General features: G+C 45.0%; 1 protein-coding gene across 1 annotated transcript in view; it reads left to right on the forward strand.

The window, feature by feature from the left end:
• Positions 1-20,406, forward strand: part of DRC1 (dynein regulatory complex subunit 1) — a 597,053-nt gene that overhangs the window by 512,997 nt on the left and 63,650 nt on the right. Inside the window, exons 10-14 of the mRNA XM_069236516.1 lie at positions 2,489-2,726; positions 11,616-11,630; positions 17,046-17,063; positions 19,218-19,235; positions 19,602-19,652. Coding sequence (XP_069092617.1) covers positions 2,489-2,726; positions 11,616-11,630; positions 17,046-17,063; positions 19,218-19,235; positions 19,602-19,652 — 340 coding nt within the window. The remainder of the gene's footprint in view (positions 1-2,488; positions 2,727-11,615; positions 11,631-17,045; positions 17,064-19,217; positions 19,236-19,601; positions 19,653-20,406) is intronic.

Consider the following 20,406-nt stretch of genomic DNA (forward strand, 5'->3'; position numbering starts at 1 on the left):
CGGGTCCTGAATTCCTCGAAGTTCCTGGTATCCCCTAGTGGAAGCCGTTTGAGGCCTCAACCAAACAAAACAAACCCATCCACAAGGTGAGTGCCACCCTGAATTTCTCTTTACCCTTTTCTGGGTTTTTTCTGCAGTTCCTCTTATGGGCATATAATTTACAGTATACTTCCAGAGGGGGTTGAGGACAGAAAGGTTTACGACATGTCCGAACATGTGGAACCTGATAAAAGTATAAGAATGGAGTGGGTGTTTACAGATGTACCATGTGGCCCTGGAATAAGATGCTAAGAAACAGAGAAGAAGTTCTCATTTCGAACAAAAATTGTTATTTGCAATGATATGTTGTCTACCTTAACCTTCTAACATAATTGTCTCAGGAAAAATATATAATGGCAGCTAAAAAATAGATTTTATTTTTTTAATAGAACAGGATAAGCTACACAAACCGAAAGTGCTAGGACTGCACTTTCTAAATTGGTGAATTTGGTAAAGGTAATGTACAAGACGAGGAGTAGACTAAATTAATTCAGAGGGATGTTGCACCAAGTTCCTGGATCTCTACAACTATCCAACATTAGACCAACAATTACAGTCTCCGAATTGTCATTTAGGTTAAGCTTAGTTTAAACTTTGGCCACAGGTTTCATACTAGCACTGATATGTGTTTTGCAAATTTAGCATAATACGGCAGAGTTTTAAAAACCCTAAACCCTCGGGCAAACTGCAGGCTGAACCAGTTTACTAACTCAAGCCGGGTGACCTGGAGGACTTTAACCCTCAAACCACCTGCCCCTTACTTACGGATGGGAGGATCTGGGCAGTAATCAGTCTTGTGAAACCACAGGATTATTTGTGTGTTAGTGAGTTCTGAAACTCTTTTAACGAAGGATATACACACACACAAGAAGACCACAATATATATTTTAAACACTCTATCAAAAGGAATGTCCTAATGTATTACAGATTGTATGAATAGATGTCTATAACAATAAACACAACAGTGCCAGTGAAAGTGATTAATAAACAAAATATTAAAATGAAATGCTAAATAAACATAATATTAGAACGATTCGTTGCTATCAGTGATGATATCAGTCTTTTGGTAACTCACCCATCCTTTCCAGCCCCCCCTTCCTTAACTTTTGTAGCACCAAAACTGAATATCTGACTTTTCTTAGATGGTCTCTAACCTGAATGCTATAGCCGAGCAACAGAATTGTTGTTAGCTTTTGTACTTTGGGACAGTAGCATTCTGCCTCAGATATTACCTCCTGAAATGATAAGGACCTGGCTCTGAGGAGCAATGGGCTTTTCATGGAGATGTCTGTGTCCCTGAAGCTCCCAGGAAGCTTACGATACCTCTCTGCCTACCTAATACGTGTCTTTACCAGGCACTTTTCTGATTATTTTTAAAAGACCTTGTGATGAATGATATAAAATTCAAGAATTCACTTACAAATGTTGTTGCACATTCAATAAATACACTACACATTATAATTCAGATTAATACATGTATATTAATAACTGATGGAGCAACCACCTGTATAATGCAAACAATATGTGTTAGAGACATGTAATCAATACTAAATACAGAACACGTATGTAAATACAAAATGCGAACTCAGATACATGATTATTCAAATATATGAAAAGTAATGTGAGGACTTAAGCAGAAATTGCAAAGTTCACGTCGGCACAGTGTGTTATTGTGCAACAACATTGCGAGTAGGCATGGAAGAATTGTGGCACTTGGTTGTGTCCTTGAGATATTCATTGTTTTGATGCTGTAACTTCACCAACTATATGATTAGAGACTCAGTTATTTTGTATAGTAAAAAATCCAGTTGTGGCTTGCCGGGATTGCAGAGGGTGGGGGGGCGGAGGTGGGTAATTTTAATTAAATTAAAAATAAATTAAAAAATGTAAAACTTACCTCCGCTCCGCTGCTCCTTCTTCCTCACAGGAGGCATAGGCTCCCAGCCTGCCCTGCGACCAAGCCAGACGCTCCTCAGAGCAGCTTTAGGATTGTCTGGGAGCGCCCAGCCAGGGCACCTCCAGGCAGACTAGGAGTCTGTGCCTGCTGTCTCTAACCCGGCAACACAGTGCCGGCTTGGAGAGAGCCCTGTGCGTATGTGTGTTTGTCCAGCCCGAGACGGCTGGCCAAACATACATGCGCACTGAGAGGAGTGTTCTGTACACTCCGCTCCATGGCTGTCATCACCAATGCCCCGCCCCTTTTACTACAAAAACGATAATATAGTTTATTAGCGTTTTGTACTAAAAGGTTTGCAGCTGCTGCTGCTGGCAGAGGGTGGTGGGGGGGGGGGGTCAACACTTCAGCTGCCCCTGAAAAAAATCACAATAAACCTATGTTCTTTTACAAATAGATGAGCAGTTTAAGCCTTTCTTTAGATTTTATTGCTAATATTTTATTTGATGAATTTGTGACCGCTGAATATATGCCATGTTGGTTGTACCCTTCTAGGCATTTTGGATCATTGGAGCCACATAAATTTCGTGATATATGGCTGATGAATGAGGAGGAAATGAAAGGACTGGTACGAAAAGCCCTGGAACTTGATCAAATAATTTATGAGCAACAGTTGGGCCTGCCTTGGGCGCCCCCTGATCTCTGGTTTATGGACAGTGTTGGCCCTCTTACTCACAAGAAGAAGTCTGCCAGTGAGCTGGCAGAGGAAGTAATCTTAGGAAGAGGTAAGGGTGTGATGCTGCTCAGGGTTGTATGTTTCTATGATGAAATTTTTTATTCAATTTGCATATTGAATATGTTTCCTTAGATTTTTCACCTAGAATTGCTCACCCCAGGCTACCGAAACCAAACTACTCAAAGGTTTTTTTTTGTAAAATATGTTTTTCCTGGTTGGTTTTTCTTTTTTTTAATCTGCCATTCTTTTTGTCTTTTCCTTGTCTTTTCCCACTTTCCTCGGGCGATGTCTCTACCTTCCCCTTTCAAACTTCCCATACCCCTTTTATTCGCCCTCCCTCTCTCTTTCTTGTTTTCTCCCTCCCACCCCCACCCGAGGGTGGTATTTCCTTCTCTCTTCAAATCTATTTTCTTCTCCTGCTCGGCTCTTTCCTTCTTTACGTACCTTTCTTCTCTTGTGTCTTTGTATCTTCTTTTTTCCTTTACCAGATTCCTTTTCTTTTTATCAGGGTCGTGGTACACGTAAATGAAAGGCTATTGGTACCCGGTTTATTTTTTTGTCTGTCATCTTTTTTGTTTAAAAGTCCTATTTTTAACGAAAATAGACATTTAAAAAAAATGTAGATTCATAAACCTCATCTCAGAATCCATCCTAGGTGTAGCATAACTCTTCCTTGAAAATAAGTAGCTTTCTGTGAAACAGGTGTTTCGTCATTGTGAGTACTCCCAAAATGGAGATTGTCAGCCAGATTCCACTGTGGGATTTTGTCAATCAATCAATCAATCAATCACAATATTTATAGAGCGCACTACGTACCCGTTAGGGTTTCAAGGCGCTGAGGGGGGGGGGGTGCTGGTACTGGTCGAAAAGCCAGGTCTTGAGGAGTCTCCTGAAGGAGAGAAGGTCCTGGGTCTGCCGCAGGGGGGTCGGGAGGGTGTTCCAGGTCTTGGTGGCGAGGTAGGAGAAGGATCTGCCGCCGGAGGTCTTGCGTTGGAAGCGGGAAACGATGGCGAGGGCGAGGTTGGCGGAGCGGAGTTGGCGGGAGGGGACGTAGAAGTTGAGTCTGTCGTTCAGGTAGGCTGGTCTGGCGTTGTAGAGTGCCTTGTGAGCGTGGGTGAGGAGCTTGAAGGTGATCCTCTTGTCCACGTGGAGCCAGTGGAGGTCTTTCAGGTGGTGGGAGATGTGGCATCGGCGGGGTACGTCGAGGACCAGTCGGGCGGAGGCATTTTGGATGCGTTGGAGGCGTCGGATGTCTTTTGCTGGGATGCCTGTGTAGAGTGCGTTGCCGTAGTCTAGTCTACTGCTGACGAGGGCCTGGGACATTTGGAGTGAAAATTGACAGTGCTGTTTCTCTTTCAGCTACATTTTTAAATTGTATTATATTCCTGTTCACTGTCAAGCAGAGAATCCAAATATTGATTGCATTTGCTTCCTCTCATCTATTGCAATTCAAGTGACTTCGATCTCCCACAATATCAATTTTGGAAACTGCAATTTATCCAAAATTTCACTGGAGGGTTAGCATTAGGGCCTGATTTAGAGTTTGGCAGAGGGGTTACCCCGTCACAACGGTGACACATATCCTGTATGCTGAAATATAAATTCCATTATATCCTATGGGATTTGTATTTCGGCAGACAGGATATCTGTCACCACTGTGACTGAGTAAATTCTCTGTCAAACTCTAAATCAAGCCCTTAGTTTTGAAGGACAGAGACCATGTGTTTGCTACCCTTGTTTCCTTGCATTGGCTTCCCCCAGAGTGTCTCCTTCTTAAAGCAATGTGCTCAGTCCATAAGTCCCCATGTAACCCCCTCTTTATGCCATTGCTCACAAAGAGAGCCCTAAGATCTGGTAATCAAATGCTCCTAGTAGTACCTACAGCTTGGAATAAGACAACAGGCGACATAGCATTCTATGGGGAAGTTTTAACACATTGGATCACACTACCACTAAAGTTACATTCTGAAACCTTTCTGCAAAGTTCTGAAGACCTAGTTATTTGTAAATGCTTAGCTGTTTTTTACCATCATACCATCTTTCTGTGTAGCTCATGTATCTGTAAATTCTACCAGCTCTACCAGTCCCAATTTTCGGTGTATGTTTGCCTTCTACAATACCCCCCCCCCAAATAAAAAATGTACAGTCCTTCAACCTCAGTCCTCCCTATGTTAGGGCCGTAGGCCATGCTCCCAATGCATACACCCATCTGCTTCCTCCTGCTCGGCTTCTCCTCCAGACCTCTCTGCACCAAAAGAGTATCCTTTCCTCAGGTCCCCTCACAGCACAGGTTTCTCTCATGGTCATTGTCTTTCTGCCTCCTCTTTCCAGGCTGCTGTGACTCTACCTTTTATTTTGGTGCTGTCATCATTTTGGTTGTGGCAGCTCTACTTTGTGGAGCTGAGAAGATCTGATAAGTAAGGTCACCACACTGAAACTGGGAAGAAGATTCTGACAGCTAAGGTCACCTCTCTGAAATCTAGTCCGTGGTCGCTTCAGTCACCAAGTTGAAGCTACCACATCAACCCCACTGGCTCCAAAGTCTACAGCACATCTCTGAGAGGAGGGCTCGCCCTGGAGTTCCCAATGAAAGCAACGACTGAAGTGTGTTCCTGGACCTGCCACACCACCATTCTAATGAGGATCACTTTTCCATCCAATGACAGATGTAGTTTAATCCATATTGCTGCTGGCAGTTTCAGGGAATCTAACACAGGGTCTTAATCGTCTGGTAGTACCATACTCTGATTTCTGGGTATATGTATATGCCACTGTAAAGGGTAGTCTAGACTGGCCTCTTGTGTATATTGTGTATTTTAAACACTACAGGTAGTGCAAAGGGTTCTTATAAGTATCCATTGATCCCCACAAGAGCAGAATAAAGTTGTTTTACTAGTCTAATCAAATAGTCCCTGTTGGAAAAATGCCCTCTCTACAGGTTCACCCCCAAACCATTTGCCTTCCCATTCCTATTTTTGCTGGATGTTTGCTGCTGTTGGTCTTAGGACTCTGTGCACTTTACCACTGCTAACCAGTACTAAAGTGCTTGTGCTCACGACCAAAACATGGTTTGATTGGCATATTTAATTTACTTGTAAGTCCCTTGTAGAGTGGTAGACCATATACCCAGTGCCTATAGATTAAATGCTACCAGTGGACCTGCAGCACTCAAGTAGCCCTTGCAAACATGTCCCAGACTTGCAATTGCACCCTGAATGCTGCATTCCACTGTCATGTGACTTGGCATTCAACACCCTTGCCAAGCCTTAAACCCCCCTTTTGATACATATAAGTCACCCCTAAGGTAGGCCCTGGGTTGCTCATGGGGCAGGCTGCTGTGTAAATAAAAGGTTGGACATGCACTTTTGAGTTTTACATGTGCTGGTAATATATAACTCCCACATTATGTTTCACTACTGTGAGGTCTACCCTTCTGATAGGATAATACTGGGGATTCCTTATTACATTAAATAAAGCTGTAATTCCTAAATGAGAAGAGGTAAATATGTCATGTTTGGTAACTATGAACTTGTAATGATAAACCCTCTTCAATGCTAAAGTCAAATTTATCATTACAAGTTTGAAAATACCACTTTTAGGAACTTGGCATTTTTCTGCACTTAGCCCTCTGTGCCTGCAGCCTGTCATAGGTCATATGACTGGGTGTAACTGACAGTTAGGACTTTGTGAATTCCCTCCAGGCGATCACACAATAGTGGGAGTAGCAGAACCGGAATCGCCCTTCAACTGGCAGGATAGATGGCAGAGCTGAGCACAGTCCCACTTGTATTGAATAGGCTGTGTCCTGTCTCCCCACAATAGGCATAACAACCATGTATTGTAAGGGCATCCAGCTGGGAGCCAGGGCACGGGAGGCAGGAAACTCCGAGAATTTTAAAGAACCTTTCTGGAAACATCTCCCACCTTCTAGGATCAGGTCACCACAGAATAAAAATAGAACTTTAAGACCCACTCCTCAGTTCACTACTAGCCCTGCAGAAGGACTCTCAGAGGACTGCCTGTTGCTGTGACTTGCTGTGCACTCTGCCAGACTGCTGCTGCACCTGGAAGGACTGCCTTGCTGCCTAGAGTCTGTCTTGAAGCCTCAGAGGCCAGCCCTGCGGTTCGTCCCTGCATCTTCACCTGCACCCAGGACCTCCAGAAGTGATTCCTATTTGCTTGCCTCCTGTTCCTAGCCACAGGGACATAACAAGCTCCCGCCATCTTCAACCTGTACCTGGACCCAGCCCGAGTGAGTCCTGAACCCCTATGTCAGAGGTCTTCTAACTGGGGGGTGGGCCCCCCTAGGGGGGCCTCATGTGATCCCGGGGGAGGGGGGGCACCAGGCTCTAGCCATAAGAAGCATTATACAGAAATCAGGGCTTTGTTTTAAGCAGAAGCATGTTATTGCATCTTTAAAAAGGTAACAGTACTGAACTGCAAGGTTAAACTAGGTCTAGACATATTTAAACATTGCCATCTTTATAAAATGATTGTGAAAAATTCTGATGGAGGGCCCAATGATTTTTTATTTTTCAACTGGGGGGGGGGCGCGGCATTAAAAACTTTGGAGACCACTGCCCTAAGTGGTCTCCATCCACTCCTGAACCCTGGTTGTGGTACTAAGGGTGCCCAGATGGCCATTTGCCAAAATTGAGGACAAAAAGTGCTCTGAAAACCAGAAGGAGACTGGGACCAAGCTGCTCACCTATCCGCCCAAGGTGCATCACCAGTTGGATTGAATTCATTGCTTTTTCTGCTACATTCTTCTCTGCAGCAGCAAATCCATTTTAGTGGTCCTTTGTCAAAGAGGTATTCGATCTTGTAGACCTGTCTTTGGCTACAGCATTCTGCTTTGTATCGCTGGAGGTTTTCGACTTCCATTTCGACGACTAAGTCCGAATGTAAAAATCCTGATTGCAGCGGTTGGCACTTTTCTCTTTTATGTGCAATTTTGAACCTTAAACTTAAAAAATTCATAACTACGGTTCTACTGATTAGATTTTTGCCATGTTGGTGTTAAATAATTTATTAAAATGTACTCTATTTTTCTAAATTGGTTTGGGATTGGTCTTGTGTTGTGATTTCCCTTTATTACTGTGTGGGTGCTGCATAAATGTTTCCCACATTGCCTCTAAGTTAAACCTGACTGCTTTTTATGCCAAGCTTCCCAGGGTTAAGCACAGGTTAATTTAGGGACTTTTTGTGGCTCACCCTGTAAGGGACTGTGGCTGTTGCTTTGCCAGGGCTCATACCCCAGCCCCCCATTCTCATTCTATACAGAAAAATCAGAAAGATGGGCCACTCCAGGAAATCAAATGCTTTCTCAGCGTGCATAAATGCTGACACGCCTCCTTGAATTTGATAAATACGTGCAAAAACTGCATATGAATTATGTACTGTACCCGTTTTAACTACATACCCAACTGATATAGAGGAGTAATTTGTCCATTAGGGGTTCAAGCCATTTTGCCTAATAGGTATACATTGTCAAATCTAAAGTTGCTGTCATGGAGGACCGGGTTTCCCTTTTATAGTAGATAGAGCTAGTACAAGGCTGTCTGTTTTCTTGTCAATATGTTCTTTCAGGGTGTGGCTGGTGCCCATGGCAAATTCATGTGACAGGAGGTTGGGTGAAAACTGGGCTTCAAAGACATAAAGGTTCATGTCATTGAGCCATTTGTGCACTAGTTGTTGCTTGTTGTTGTTGAAAAATGACGGCAATCCAGTCTTTGTGTGGGTCAAGCTTCAGGTAGATACTGGATATCTGGGTCTGGATAAGGGGTGTGCAGTGTATAAGGGGTTGCATGCCTGGAATGGAAAGGTCTTTAAAGCATAGTTGTGTATTATAGGTTCATTGGTAAATATGGAAATTGCTATTTTTGAGTAGAGGCCAAAGTGGCTCAAGTAGAGCTGGAGATGGCGGGAAGCAGGATGCAATCCTAGGGGATCCCGCAGTCAATAAGAATATTTTAGGACATGGAGGTGCCCATGCGATCAAACTGATGTCCGTTGAAAAGGCACGAAGTGAACTAGTTGACATTGTCAGTGAATCTCATTCGAGACTTCAAGGTGGAGATGAGAGAGTCTGATGGGTAAAACTTTAATGAAAGACAAACGTAGGATCATCCTCTTATTAGGCAGTAGTATTCAGGGAGTTGATTATGTTGACAAGCTGTAAAAAAGATATGGCTTTAAAGGAGGACCATTGTGAGATGCTACAAGAAGGGGTGGGTTTAGGACGAGTGGCAGGCTTGATGTTGTTAATCGACTATTTTGTTCACTGAAGAGAACTATAGTTTCTTATAGAGACTTGTAACCATAGATTCCTCACCTTTTGAATATTCCCCAGGCCTGAGATGGAGTCCAGAAACTTTTTCAGCAGTACCTCTGCACATCAGTAGGTGGAGCCATGTGGCTCGGCACTGGCATGGCTCTGCATCGAAAATAATGTGTGGAGCCAATATAGGTGCCATTCTGATGCACCAATGCCAGTTTCTTTATTTAAATGCCACCAGACACGGATCAGAGCTATTACTTGCCTCTTTAAGACACTTTACCTCAAAAATGTTTTTTTTGTATGCAAGAGAAATGTAATTTCCCAAAATGACATGTTTTAAACTCTCCCTGGAAAGACTGTCGCAAAACAAATCTGTGACAGATTCTCGTCAGGTTTGCCAGTGGTATCTGGGTGACTGAGCATTGATGAATCCCAAAGCCACACGAGTCTGTGGTGGCAAATCTCTAGGTCACGAAGCACCAGAAGACTCCTGGATGAGACCGGGCCAAATTGAAGGTTCAGTTTCAGTCCTGTCCCTGGTCGAAAACTCGCAGAACTCACAGGAGCCATTTCCTACATCGGTCATGTTGGTGGTCCAAGTCTTTGGATAAGCCACAGAAAAAGCATAGAAAATCCAAACGACACACCGTCTCCTCCCTGCCACTCACATTCTTCTGATTTGAGGGCATCCCCATGTCTTTTGATCTCACTCCCAAAGTCACTTGACCTCAGAGCCAATCCCACAACTTGTCCTGAACAACCCCAATTTCTGGGCTTGCCTGTGACATCAAGGCAGATTTAAGAGTTCTGCAAGGCCATGCTCTGATTCATTAGATTCTTACTGACTCCTCTCAAGCACCTTCAGGCCCCATGGAGCCAAGAGGCTCTCCATCTGCGTACTGCCGGCGAATTTGCCCTCAAAGTCAATTGGACCCTCTGAATCCACCACTGGGCCTCCCTGACTCCTGTGCCATCTCCACCTCCGGTGCAATGCTCAACTCCGGTTCCAAGAGCCCTGATGCCCTCTGAATCTGAGTTGGAGTTGCTACAACCTAGACCAAGGCTATGCTTGCTCTCCATTGAAATGCCGCCTACCCAATTTAACTTACCACCTCCACAAGGAAGAACGCATATGTTGCATTCCTTATTTGGTACATATTTAGACAACGATTATGATGTGCGTCTTGAGATAGGGCAGCCAAACCATGAAGCGAATTGTTATACTGACCTTCAAGAAGACAGTGGCCTTGACACTTCCCCTGCATCAGAATTCCTCTCACCCCAGTCCCTGCCACTAAGGAGAGTGCTTCTTACACAGTGGACATGTGTAGGGCAGCCGAAGTCCTTGAACTACAGCTCCTCACTTTAGAGATCAAAACGAATGTCTTTACAGAAGTGCTCAAGCCAGGGCAAACCTCTACTGAACCCTTCTTCCCCTTCAATGAGGCACTTATAGATACTGTCTTAGAGGCCTGGGTCAAACCTTGCTCTCGCCCCCCCAAGTCAGTCACCAAATTGTGAGACACCACCACCCTGCCGGGGTGGCCCTTCATTTTTGTCTCAGCACACTTCCCTGGAAAGCTTTGTGATGCAGGCGTCTACCAGTTGGACGAACCTAAATACCTTTCTGACTACGTCTCCAGATGAGGAGTCAAAACAAGGGGAGACTTCTGGGAAGTAGGTGTTTTTTTTCACCAGCTTGGCCCTCAGGTCTGTGAATTCCAGTTACCTGCTAGGCTGCTATTTGCACTCTGTTTGGGATTTGGTAGCTCAAATCCTCTCAGTTGCCTTGGAAGATATCCAATATTTCTTAGCCAAAGCTATACAGGACAGTTATAATGCAGCCAAGTTTACGATTCTTTTGACTTGGACACCACTGATTCAATAGAGCAAGCCATTGGCACCAGCGTTGCCATTCACTGCCATGCCTAGCTGTGGTACAGGTTTTTCAGGCAGTCTGATCTCCCCTCATGACACGTCCTTTGATGGGACTCACCTGTTTAGGGACAAGGAAACTTCCGCTCTGGAGTAGTTCAAAGAGAGCAGGGCCATAGCACACTCCCTGGGATTATTTGTCCCACCTCACCAGATGGATTAGCTCTACCTTTCCTTTCATGGTTTCAGCAGAGGTGCCTCATTCAGGCAGCCAATTCAGCCTCAGCAAGGTGCCCAGCAGTTTCTCAGCTGAGGCTGCAGCGCCAACCTCACCCATGAGTCAAGGTCAGTGAGCCACTCAGACCACCCGCTCCCCGTAACCACTTTCGCATGCTCTTAATGAAGCACAGCCACATGGTTGGAGGCAGGTTCTAATGATCCTTGCCCAGATGACAGGTGGGTCCTGCAGATAATCAGCAACAGGTCCACTTTGCCCTTTATTGCTTCTTTGCTACACCTTCCATTGTCCCCAAAATGAATGACAGAGGACCATCTGTCACTTTTATTTCAGGAAGCGCAAGCCCTTTTGGCCAGATGGGCTATCAGGAGGGTGCCTGCACCAGGAGTAGATTGTGGTTGTTCTTTCCTCTACTAATTGTTTCCAAGAAAGGGGAAAGTTCCATATGTTCACACTGGCCCAGGTCTTGTCTGCCTTCAACCCTGAAATCTGGATGGTGGTATTAGACGTGCAAGTTCATCCTCACTACCTATGGTTTGTGGTGGGACAGAAGCATTTTCCGTTCACTGTGCTCCCCTTTGATCTCACTATCGCACCTTGGGCTTTTGCAAAAGTGATAGGTGCAACTTGGGTGTTTGCGAAAGTGATGGCGTTGGTCGCAGCACACTTTTGGAAGTCGAGGGCACCAGTCTACCCCTTCCTCGACAACTGGCTGTTGAAGGTGAGGTGATCCCAGGCAGTTGTCAACCACCTCCGAACTACGGGGAGCCTCCTCTCATCTTTGAAATTCACTATCAATGTGCCAAAGTCACACTTGACTCCTTCTCAAACTCTTCCCTCCATCAGAGCCATTCTGGACACGGTTGTGAGCATTTCACCCCAAAAGGGGAGTCCAGGAAATTCAGTCTGTGATCCTGATCTTTCAGCCTCTTTTCTGGACATCAGTGAGGTTGACTCTGAGGATGCTGGGACAAATGGCCTCCTGCATTCTACTGCAGGCTCTGAAGTAGGATTGGAAGTCTCAGTGGGCCCAACATCAAGGGGACCTCCTCTGACCACACCCAGATTTCAGAGGAGACTTCAAAAGATCTGCAGTGGTGGTTATTGGACCACAAATAAATCAGCAGCAGACCCCTCTCCCTACTGAACTGACAGTGGTGACCGGTGTGTCATTTCTGGGTTGGGATGGCCACCTGGGAGAGGTGAATATCAGGGTCTCTGGTCTGCAGTGGAGGCACAGTTCTAAACCATCTTCCGGGGCTCTGGGCAGTCCGCTCGGTACGAAAGCCATCTTTCCATCCACCAAGTGGAGGGTAGTACAGTAACATGGACAACACCACTGCCATGTCGTATTGAAACAAACAGGTCACTTTATGCGTCATGGGCCCTGTGCCAGAAGGCACTACACCTCTGAAAATGATTGGACCATAAACAGATTTTCTGGTGGTGAACTGCCAGGCAGTCTTTGAATGCCAGGGTGAATAAACTGAGCTGGCGACACCTAGCGAATCACAAGTATTTACATAACAATTGTCCCATGGGACTCATTCAAAAGTGGTACCTTCTTATGTGTCTTAGAAGGAACCCAGAGTAGCTCAGACTTATTCATCCGACCAATAATATTTACAAAGAAGACAAAACACAGGACTGATATAGTTAGCATCTTGTAATGTTTAAACTCCAATCAAGAGTAACAATCAAAAAAATAAGTGATCATAGTACAAATGACTCAGTGTTCCAATGGTGACTATGTATGCAAAGAACATAGGTAACAGACCCTGTACAATTCCCAGTGGTAGTATGTTTTGACTTATAAAATTCATAACAGGGTTTGCATATGTCAGTGTGGAATCCCTTGAAGTTAAATTACACGTAACAAACACGAGGGAGGATTAGTTGAGGTTCCAACCCCGTGTGACTGCTAGGATCTCTTCAAGACGTGGTCATCAGTCTACCAGGCCTCTCCCAGTCAAATGTTTCAGTGTTGAGGCATATTCTTTAAGAACCACTTCCAATCCTCTTCATACCAAGTGCGGTGAAGCTGGTCTCATACAGACTAAATCAGTCCCAATATTGAGGCAAAATTGCCTACATTTTAATTTCAAATAATTCTTTAACAACCAATTTGTTATTGGAGCTCTGCATCTGAGGGCACAGACAGCCTCGAAAGGAGCTGACATCAGCAAGCAGGAAGGCCACTTTATAGGCTCTGCGCATCATTTCTGGAGTGGAACAGCATCCATACGGGGCACCAAATACCGATGCACAGAGATACTGCTGAAAAAGTTTCTGAATTGGGTCTGATGCCTGCGGAACATTCAGGGGGTGAGGAATATGTGGTCTGATAGTCTCTCTACCCCAAATAGAGTTACTGAAGGTAAGTAGCTTGTTCATTGCACGTTTGCCCAGAGGTTCAAACTGGCCCCTAAAGAATTTAGCAAGGACCTTTCTGTCTCTGCTCCTGGGAAGGCTCTGTCCTTACATAAATTAGAAATGGCCAATGACACACCTGTATCCAAGGCTCCTAAACGTTAGGTGTCCCACACTTGGCGCCAATTGTCAGAACCCCTTTCAGAGGGCAGGAGATACTAGGCCTAACCGTGTGGCTGAGGCATTTTACCCCTGCTGTAACACATACTATGGGGGTCATTCTAAGTCTGGCGGGCGGCGGAGGCCGCCCGCCAGACTTCCCCCACCAAAATACCGCTCCGCGGTCGAAAGCCTGCTGAGGGTATTTTGGGATTTGCCCTGGGCTGGCGGGCGACCGCCAAAAGGCCGCCCGCCAGCCCAGGGCAAATCATCCTTCCCACGAGGACGCCGGCTCAGAATTGAGCCGGCGGAGTGGGAAGGTGCGACGGGTGCAGTGGCACCCATCACGTATTTCAGTGTCTGCACAGCAGACACTGAAATACAAAGTGGTGCCCTCTTACGGGGGCCCCTGCAGTGCCCATGCCATTGGCATGGGCACTGCAGGGGCCCCCAGGGGCTCCGCGGCACTCCCGCCAGGAACAGGATGGCGGTAGGTGGTGTCAGAATCCCCATGGCGGCGGAGCGCGCTCCGCCGCCATGGAGGATTCACATGGGCAGCGGAAAACCGGCGGGAGACCACCGGTTTTCCGCATCTGACCGCGGCCGAACCGCCGCGGTCAGAATGCGCTGCGGGGCACAGCCGGCCTGTCGGCGGTGCTCCCGCCGACCCTGGCCCCGGCGGTCTCTGACCGCCGGGGTCAGAATCACCCCCTATGTATCCTGAACAACTGGGCGAAGTGCCCCTTGCAGCACTTGAGTCTTAGTTGTAGCACAGGTCGAGCAGACATAGGCCCTCATTACAACCCTGGCGGTCAAAGACCGCCAGGGCTGTTTCGTCGGATGCACCCCCGACAGGCTGGCGGTGCAATCCATGGAATTACGACCGCGGCGGAAGTGCTGCGGTCGCACCGCTGGGACCAGCGGTTTACCACCACGTTGGTCCCGGCGGTTGTAATCCTCAAGCAGCGCTGCCCAGGGGATTACGAGTCCCCCTCTTGCCAGCCTTTTCATGGCGGTAGGAACCACCATGAAAAGGCTGGTGGAAAGGGTAGTCGCGGGGCCCCTGGGGGCCCCTGCACTGCCCATGCCTCTGGCCCCATGGAGCTTTTCACTGTCTGCACAGCAGACAGTGAAAAGCGTGCAACTGCACCCGTCGCACCGCCGCAACACCGCCGGCTCCATTTGGAGCCAGCTCCGTGTTGCGGCCAACATCCCCGTGGGGATGTTGAAATGGCCACCGCGGAAGTGTGGCAGCATTGGCGGCAGCGCGGCTGTTAGAACTTGCCGGGCGGCAGTTGTAATGAGGGCCATAGTCTTCCATCAGAAGACTCATCGCTCTGCAAAAGATGCTTCAAGTGTACAATCCTATTGGCAAAATATAAAGCCATGGGGGGGCTATACGTTTCTGATAGGGCTTGGATTTTTCCCTTGATGATAAACATATAGGCAAAAAGGCTAGATCTTTATGGTTGGCATCGTATTCGCTGACTTTCCTTTTGTGCTGCATTTGATTTCTGATATTAACATCCTTACTTAATTTCGTCTGGAGCAGATTGTTCAGCCTCTTGTTATGGAGATGGGGGCTGTCTATAAGTCATGCCTGTCCCACTTCCCTTTTCTTTGGTGTTTCACATTGATTAAACCCATCTATTTGTGTAGGTGGAGACATTCTGGAAAAACATGATAGTATTGTCTCCAAAAAGCAACAGCTTTGTTTTTGGGCCACAAGAAGGATCCTTTCTTTTTTCTGATTGTAATAGACAAGGGGCAGTACATCTGGGGAAGATTCTTTCTCTGTTGAAATGCCAAATACACTTTGTGAGGGTTTATACCAGACGGATAGACTTGTCTGAAGGAAGTTGAAGCAACTGGGAGAACATTGACTATGCATTAGATTCTAAGCCTGAATTGCCTACTTTTGGGATATGCCTTGCAGTCTTATGTTATTGTGCTGTGACAGATTCTCAATGTCAGCAGGTTTCTCCAGCATTATATGATGTTGCTATTCTAAGATATCAGTTTGAAGAGCTTCTTCCAGGGTGAGCTCCACTCGATCTTTTTGTTGCAAATGATAACGCTTTATTGACGTCCTGGCGCAGAGAAGTAATATCTTTACCAAACTGAGACAGAAGAGTCTTTATTTCTGCTTTTGTATCTGGATAATGGAGGTTGATGATAAAAGGCTTATTAGATGTTTGAAGGGATTGTTCACTTCCTTCTGGATGCACATGATCTGACTTGTGAGTTGTCTCTTTAATGGATGCAGATTTAGGTGTTTTTTGCGTGACTTGTTGCTATGGTGGGCAAACAGTCACTATTAACAGTTGGTTTTGGTGTGGCGAGCTCCTGAAATATAAAATTGCTCCAGCTCCGGGCTGCTTCTTTCTCCCTGTTTCACTGGGTTAGCCCAGCCTATATCTAGGTGTTGTAGATATCTTGCAGGTTTTATTAAGGAGTTTTATCAAAACATTTTGGGTCTACAAATCGATGCCACAGGATGTTCGATAATGTGTAGTCTTGTGAGTTGGAGGCTTAAGTTAGTACCTAAGTAATTTGTTTGCCTAGGAGTGGTGGCAGTACACCCTCTCATTCACAAAGAAGTGGAATAGCTTTCCACACACACCATGTTTGCAAATGAATGAAAAAAAAGACATGCCATCTAGACATCAGGACCGGGGATCCAGTTAAGAGTATCAGGGGCATCTGGTGGGCAAAATTAGAGCATTAGAATTGCTGGTATCCTAATGTGTTGTAGACCTACCCCTCTGCTTACGGGAAGAAAAAAGTGGTTGCCCCCATCTGTCCGATCAGAAAACTCAATAACGTTAGCCACCCTTTGGCCCTAGGGTCTTTAGGCAGAGTTCTGTTGTGATTGTCATTCGCCCAAACCTTTCCAGCCTGACGCTGTCCCACTGACTTTGAGGCCTATTGTCACCACCACCTATCAGCCTACTGGTGGACAGGTATGGGTCTACTGCAAACACCACTCAAGCATGTTTTTTTGGCCTACCCCCAGGTGGACTGTCTTTCTGTCTGAGTGGTACTTATTTTTCTTTCTGATTGTGGAAACCAAGATCATATATCTTATACCTCATGCTGTTGTATGCTGGTAACAGCATCTTCCCATGGTGCCCATCTTGAAGGCTGCTGCTCCAAGTACACAGCTTCTTTTTTGATTGGTGGCCAAGATCTGTCATTTTCAGTTGTCTCCTCCTAACATCCAGGTCGTAAGGCTATATATCCTAATATTTTTTTTGTTGCCTGGTTTTCAACAGCATTGTGGGGTCAGGTTGGGGCCCAGCTCACAGAGCTCTGTGGGAAAGGGTTTTCACAGGTCATCTTCCTGGCCATGCCCCTTTTACTTAAACCCAGGGCTTGCTGAACTAGCAGAGGAGAAGTTTCTATCTCTTGCAACAATCAAAAAAGTGACTCCAAGGTTATTTCAAGACATAAGCCTTCAGAGCAGGACCCTGCTTACCTTTAACATGAACTAAAGCAGACTCAAACATTGTCTCAGCAGAGAGAAAATGTCACGAATCTGCACCACTGACCTGGGTACTGTGGTATTGTTAGGTTGCTATGATACATAGCACCATTCTTATGGGGTTTGGTTTGAAATGTAGAGTGGGAGGCTGGCAGTTGGAAGGCTGTACTCCTCTGCTGTAGATGTACTTCTGTGCTCTCCCCCGCCTACAATAAATACTGTGAATATAGTATACTTACCGGCATAACAATGGTGCTATGTATCAAAGCAACCTAACAACACCACACATCTCCCCCCTTATAGACAAATACATTATGTCATACAAGAAGAAATACAACTAAATACAAGATTTGCATAAAGGAATAACAACAGCAACAAAATGTTAAAAAAAAAACAGTGTAAACTAAATAGTAGATTACAAGAACCTAAACACAATAACATTCTAAACCTTGCATATCACCTAATTGCCATCACTTGATGCAGTTCCACACATCCTTTGTTTCAACAAGTCATTGGCACTACTAGATGCCATCTCACCAGCTCTTTCCCTCAACGAGTTCTTCCCTTTGGCATAAGAGCTATAGTTACAAAAATAATCACATCATTACCAAGACTATCAAGGGTTAAGACTTTTACAGGAGGTGCCACATGACATGACCCTAAGTCCTTGCTGGTGAGATCTGAGTGGAACTTGGAAATCCTGTCACTATGAAACTGACCAGGTCCAATTAGTCGTTTATCCTTCCAAGGTTAACTAAAAGAGTACAGGTGTGTGACAAGAACGGGTGTGGTAACAATTGCCATGTACAAAACACAACACAGTCCAACACTGCACTGAAGACATGCACACCACATTCATTTTGGCAGCCAATTTATTTTTTTTCACATTCAAATTTAACATTTAGTTTTAGATAAAACTTCTATCAGGCAAGTAGCCATAGATGAACCATGTTTAATTTTAACATTTCAACAAAAAGGTTAGTGAATATTTTAGTTCTTAAGTAGGTCTTTTTTGTTCCTTTGTTAGCCCTCCATCTCCCATTAACCTAACCCTGCCATGAATGCACCAGGTCTCTTCACTGCACTCACTGCACACGAAGACACACTCTACACTGCTCATAGCTCACTGTGCTGTAGTAGGATTGTAACTTATAAGCTGCAAGTGACTAAAGGATTTCTGAATCAAAAAGAGTATCCCACTGAACTATCTACAGAAAATCCAACTCTGTGATCTGAATGGTACACTTTATGGCTTTGCAGGAGCACATTTACCCTCTAGTCAATTTAGGATTTTTCTGTGCCTCTTGACAATCAGGATGGTGTTCCTGGTGGCCATTACGTAGACCAGGAGGGTCACCGAACTTCAGGCTTTGTCGGTTCCCTCTGTACACCACCTTTGTCCTGTACAAACTGATCCTTCTGATGTGTGCCTTTTTATCTTGAAAGGTGGTCAACCCCTTTTATGATGGTCACAAAATCACATTACCTAACTTTTTTGTTCGACGTTATCTTTCTTAAGACAAGGAGACTCCATTGTCTGGACTTAAAGAGAACTCTCTCTTTCTACACTGATCGCAACAAAGACCATTGGATGATCAGCTCTTCACTGGGTTCACTAAGGCAAAGAAGGGCAAGGATGTCCAGAAGTGGAACATCTCTTGATGGATTATACTCTGCATTGATATGTGTTATGCATAAGTGAAGAAGCTCCCTGAGAGCTTGCGGACCCATTCAACAAGCGCCAAGGCTACTATCACTACATTAGTGCAGGGTACCTATCCTTGTCATTGGACAAGCTGCCATGTAAACATCACTCCACACTTTCCCAAAGCACCACTGTTTGGACAGTCACTTTTGTCAAGATGGGCATTTCACCCTCTCGGTCCTCCAGGACTTTTTGATTTAAGCCAGTTCTCAGACTCACCTACAGGCAGGTATTGTTTGGGTATCTATTCTCTATCCGAAGAACACATTACTTATCTTCAGTAATGCTTTTTCTGGTAGAGACTCTATCTAACGTCAGATTCCTCACCGACTCGCCCAAACACCCCATCCTTCACCTAAAAGATCCCCTTCGATTCTGCACACTGGTCAAATAGTGTTTTCTTTTTATGTGGGTCTGCATTTTTTGCACGGAAATAGACTGATGTCAGTGTGCCAGTGTGGCGCTCATGTGGGCACTGTTGAGTCATTTTTGACGCTGCCGACGCACAGCTGACCGATGCGACCTACCAGCACGCAGAGAAACTACTCAAGGTTTTCTACAAGAAAAAGCGTTACTGAAGGTAAGTAACTTGTTGTTTGAGTGCAGTGTGTTTTTTTATTGGGTGCAGAGAAATGGGAGTTTGGATGGACCTGGAAGTTAATTATTTGTTTCAATGTTTAGAACCATTATTATCTATGAGAAGCATGTTCTTCTTTACTATTATTTCAAATATTTTTGTAATGTTTTTAGAAGGCAGCCAGTCTTGTGTTGAGGAAGACAGTGACTTAACAGAAAGAAGTTATCGAATTGGTGAACATCAGTTTTCAGCAATGACTGTAAAGCGGATCCTCGAAATACTAAGTGATGAATCGGTGAGTCACATCTTTGAAGAAAAATATCTGCTAATAAAACATTTCATGAAATGAAGGGAATAAAATTGTTCTGCTATGAAGAGAAAAAATACTCCAGGAGCGATAAAACAGGAGAACCACAGGAGTACAGGAGACCTACTTCTGTAAGCAAAGTTGTTAAATACACACTTACAGACACACACAGATTCAGAAGACAGCACCAGATGCATGCATGGCAAATATAGGTGGGTCATATTGTCATGGGAGCAGGCAATGACTGACAAATGAATTTGAGAATTGTGCTGTGGTCTGCTTCCATATTGCTGTCCACCTCTTTTTACCCAGTTTCATTTTCTGTGTCTTTTTTTTTTTTAAAGGGAGTTTTACCAGGAGTTTACCTTTTGGAAAAATAAGTGGAGGTGAAACCTGATCCTCCTGTTTCACTGATTACAGCAACTTTTTAGGTCTGATGTTACACATGACCTTTTGATTTTATAAAATTATACATATAATATACTTAAAGGGGATTTCAGCCAAGGCTATTTGTCCATTTGTCTTTTGTTATGTCATTCACATTTTGTGTCTCCTCACTACAGCATGAGTCGGTAGGCCAACCTACTTCAGCCACTAGTTAACTTCCCTTTGAGTGACTGTATTTTGCTCTTTCACAATGAGCATATCTGCACAGAAGGATCTTCAGTGCCACTGTTTTTGTTTTTACTGTATAATTACTTTAGTGTTGCCTTTGTGTTTGGAGCTTGAGGTGAACTCAGGA

Source organism: Pleurodeles waltl, chromosome 5 (genome assembly GCF_031143425.1).
Source record: "Pleurodeles waltl isolate 20211129_DDA chromosome 5, aPleWal1.hap1.20221129, whole genome shotgun sequence".
Lineage (NCBI taxonomy): Eukaryota > Metazoa > Chordata > Amphibia > Caudata > Salamandridae > Pleurodeles > Pleurodeles waltl.